The sequence below is a fragment of the Pseudomyrmex gracilis genome, unplaced genomic scaffold (genome assembly GCF_002006095.1).
Source record: "Pseudomyrmex gracilis isolate BER0280 unplaced genomic scaffold, ASM200609v1 scaffold_1075, whole genome shotgun sequence".
Lineage (NCBI taxonomy): Eukaryota > Metazoa > Arthropoda > Insecta > Hymenoptera > Formicidae > Pseudomyrmex > Pseudomyrmex gracilis.
This window is the reverse complement of record NW_018021659.1, coordinates 37,589-39,743: the sequence shown is the minus strand read 5'-3', so window position 1 is coordinate 39,743 and position 2,155 is coordinate 37,589. Positions and strand designations below refer to the sequence as shown.

The 2,155-nt window shown below is 39.1% G+C and overlaps 1 protein-coding gene across 1 annotated transcript; it reads right to left on the bottom strand.

Annotated features, from left to right (window-relative positions):
• Positions 1-626: 626 nt before the first annotated feature.
• LOC109861831 (histone-lysine N-methyltransferase SETMAR-like) lies at positions 627-1,282 on the bottom strand. The gene is made up of 3 exons (XM_020441653.1): positions 1,227-1,282; positions 900-1,035; positions 627-839 (listed from the first exon to the last, which is right to left on the bottom strand). The coding sequence occupies exons 1-3, from the start codon at positions 1,280-1,282 to the stop codon at positions 627-629; spliced, it is 405 nt and encodes a 134-aa protein (XP_020297242.1).
• Between the last annotated feature and the right edge of the window lie 873 nt (positions 1,283-2,155).

The following is a 2,155-nucleotide window of genomic DNA, read 5'->3' as shown; positions in this document are numbered from 1 at the left end:
TAAGAATTGAATTTTCAATTAAAAAAACTCACTTGTAAAAATTTACAAGTAATNCTTGTTATAGATGTATACACATATGTACGCACGTACAAGTTCCCGCTCAACATCCTGGGAATGGCTCGTATCGGCCTTATATTCTTAATTGAAATTTTCACGAGCCTTAAAATATTATTTACCACATCTTTATTTTGATCATGAGTTAACTTATTCTTTCCAACTTTTATGAATTTACTCTATTTATTCAAACTTCGAAACGCCAAAGAAATCTCCTTAGTTTTTTTAAAAAATCTTGAAAAAGAGTCAGATAAATCAAGCAGATAAGGAACAACAAAATATTTTGTAACAGTTTCAAGATCAGAATGACAAACAAATTTATTGTCAATGTTTGAATTTAATCTGTTATTAATTAAAAATTTAATTCTTTTCCTGATTATCTTAAATATAAAATGTAGAGGATAATTATTCATTAGAAGGACCTCAATCATAAATTTAAAATTATTCTGTTGGAAGCAAGGGTCAGATAATAGTATAATTCTATCAACCATGTTCAAAACTGTACCAATTTTTTGTGATTGTGGATGGGCCGAGTAAAAATTCAAATATCTACCTGAAAAAATATGTGATAATCAGACAGTGCAAAACGAATATGGTGGGTGCTGCATCATTTCCCAGCCAAAGCTCTGCAATTCTTTTTTCGTGATCAAAGCAGTACGTGGTCGAGCGTTGTCATGATGGAAAATCACACCTTTTCTATTCGACAATTCTGGCCGCTTCTCTTGCACTACCTTGTGCAATTTGTCGAGCTGAGCGCAGTATTTCTTCGAATCTATTGTTTGGCCCTGCGGGAGCAGCTCGAATCACAGCACTCTTTTATAGTCCAACCAAATACATAGAATTACTTTCTGTGGATGCAAAAACAAGGTTTTGCCACCGTTTGTGAAGACTTGCCCGGACCGCACCACGACTTCCGCCGCTGAATGTTGTCGTAGACAACCCATTTCTCGTCTCCAGTGATGATCCGTTTCAGAAATGGGTCTAGAGAGTTTTGTTTCAGGAGAGATTCACACACTAAAATCCGATCCATGATGTTCTTTTCGCTCAGTTCGTGCGGCACCCATACATCAAGCTTTTTCACCAAGCTTTTTTAATCGATCTATAACGGTTGTATGATGAATGCCGAAGCGCTTCGCAATCTCTCGAGTCGTTAAGTGTCGATCACTCTTCACTGTAGCCAAAAGTTGGTCGTCGTCAACAGAATTTGGCCGTCCAGAGCGTGGTGCATCTTGGAGGTTAAATTCTCCGGAACAGAAGCAAGCAAACCATTTATTGCATGTGTCTGCGCTTAAGGCCGAGGCACCATACATGGCGCATATTTCGCGCTTAGCGTCCGCCGCTTTATATCCTTTACAGAATAAAAACAGCAAAATATGGCAAAAATGCAATTTTTGATTTTCCATTTTAGTTGTATGCCGTACACGCAAAACACGTCCGACCAAAACAAACACTTCTACCAAATGTCAAGCGTAGTGTAACTTGTCAAAATATATGCGGCAGACTGACATTTGAACGACACGCGATAATTATTTTCTGACACTAGTGTCATCTATTAAAAACTCCGCAGAACTTTTCCACCGACCCAATATTATTTCGACTTACTACTTGCTGCAATTCTTCGGTGAACAGTCAAATTTTTGCTTCGACTAGGACTGCGATGTAGGCATGGTGGTTCGGTTCTTGACTCGGTTGTTTTTTACCACGACACTGCCACAACTTGTCACTGTCACACCAACTAGCGCACGGTTAATCTTTTAGAAAGAATTTGCGACGTACTATACAGCAGACTATTGAACTGAATGGAAAGAAGATGAAGCTGTCTTCGGCTCTGTGTTCCAACTTTTATACTCGGTTTTTCGGCCCCCAGACGCTTGGGTTTTACCAATCTAACTTGGATTCTGAATCTCTTCTCATTACTTAAATTAAATCGGACCTTGAGTTGCAGATCCGCACAAGCGAAAGCGCCAATCACCGGCGCCGACCAAATCGGCCTAACTATCTCTTGTTTAAAACTCGCTATCGGCTTCGCGCTATCGTGTTTAAATTTGCACGACTGACCACTAACTTGGTTTCGATTTCACCTTCTTTTCTGGAGATAAGA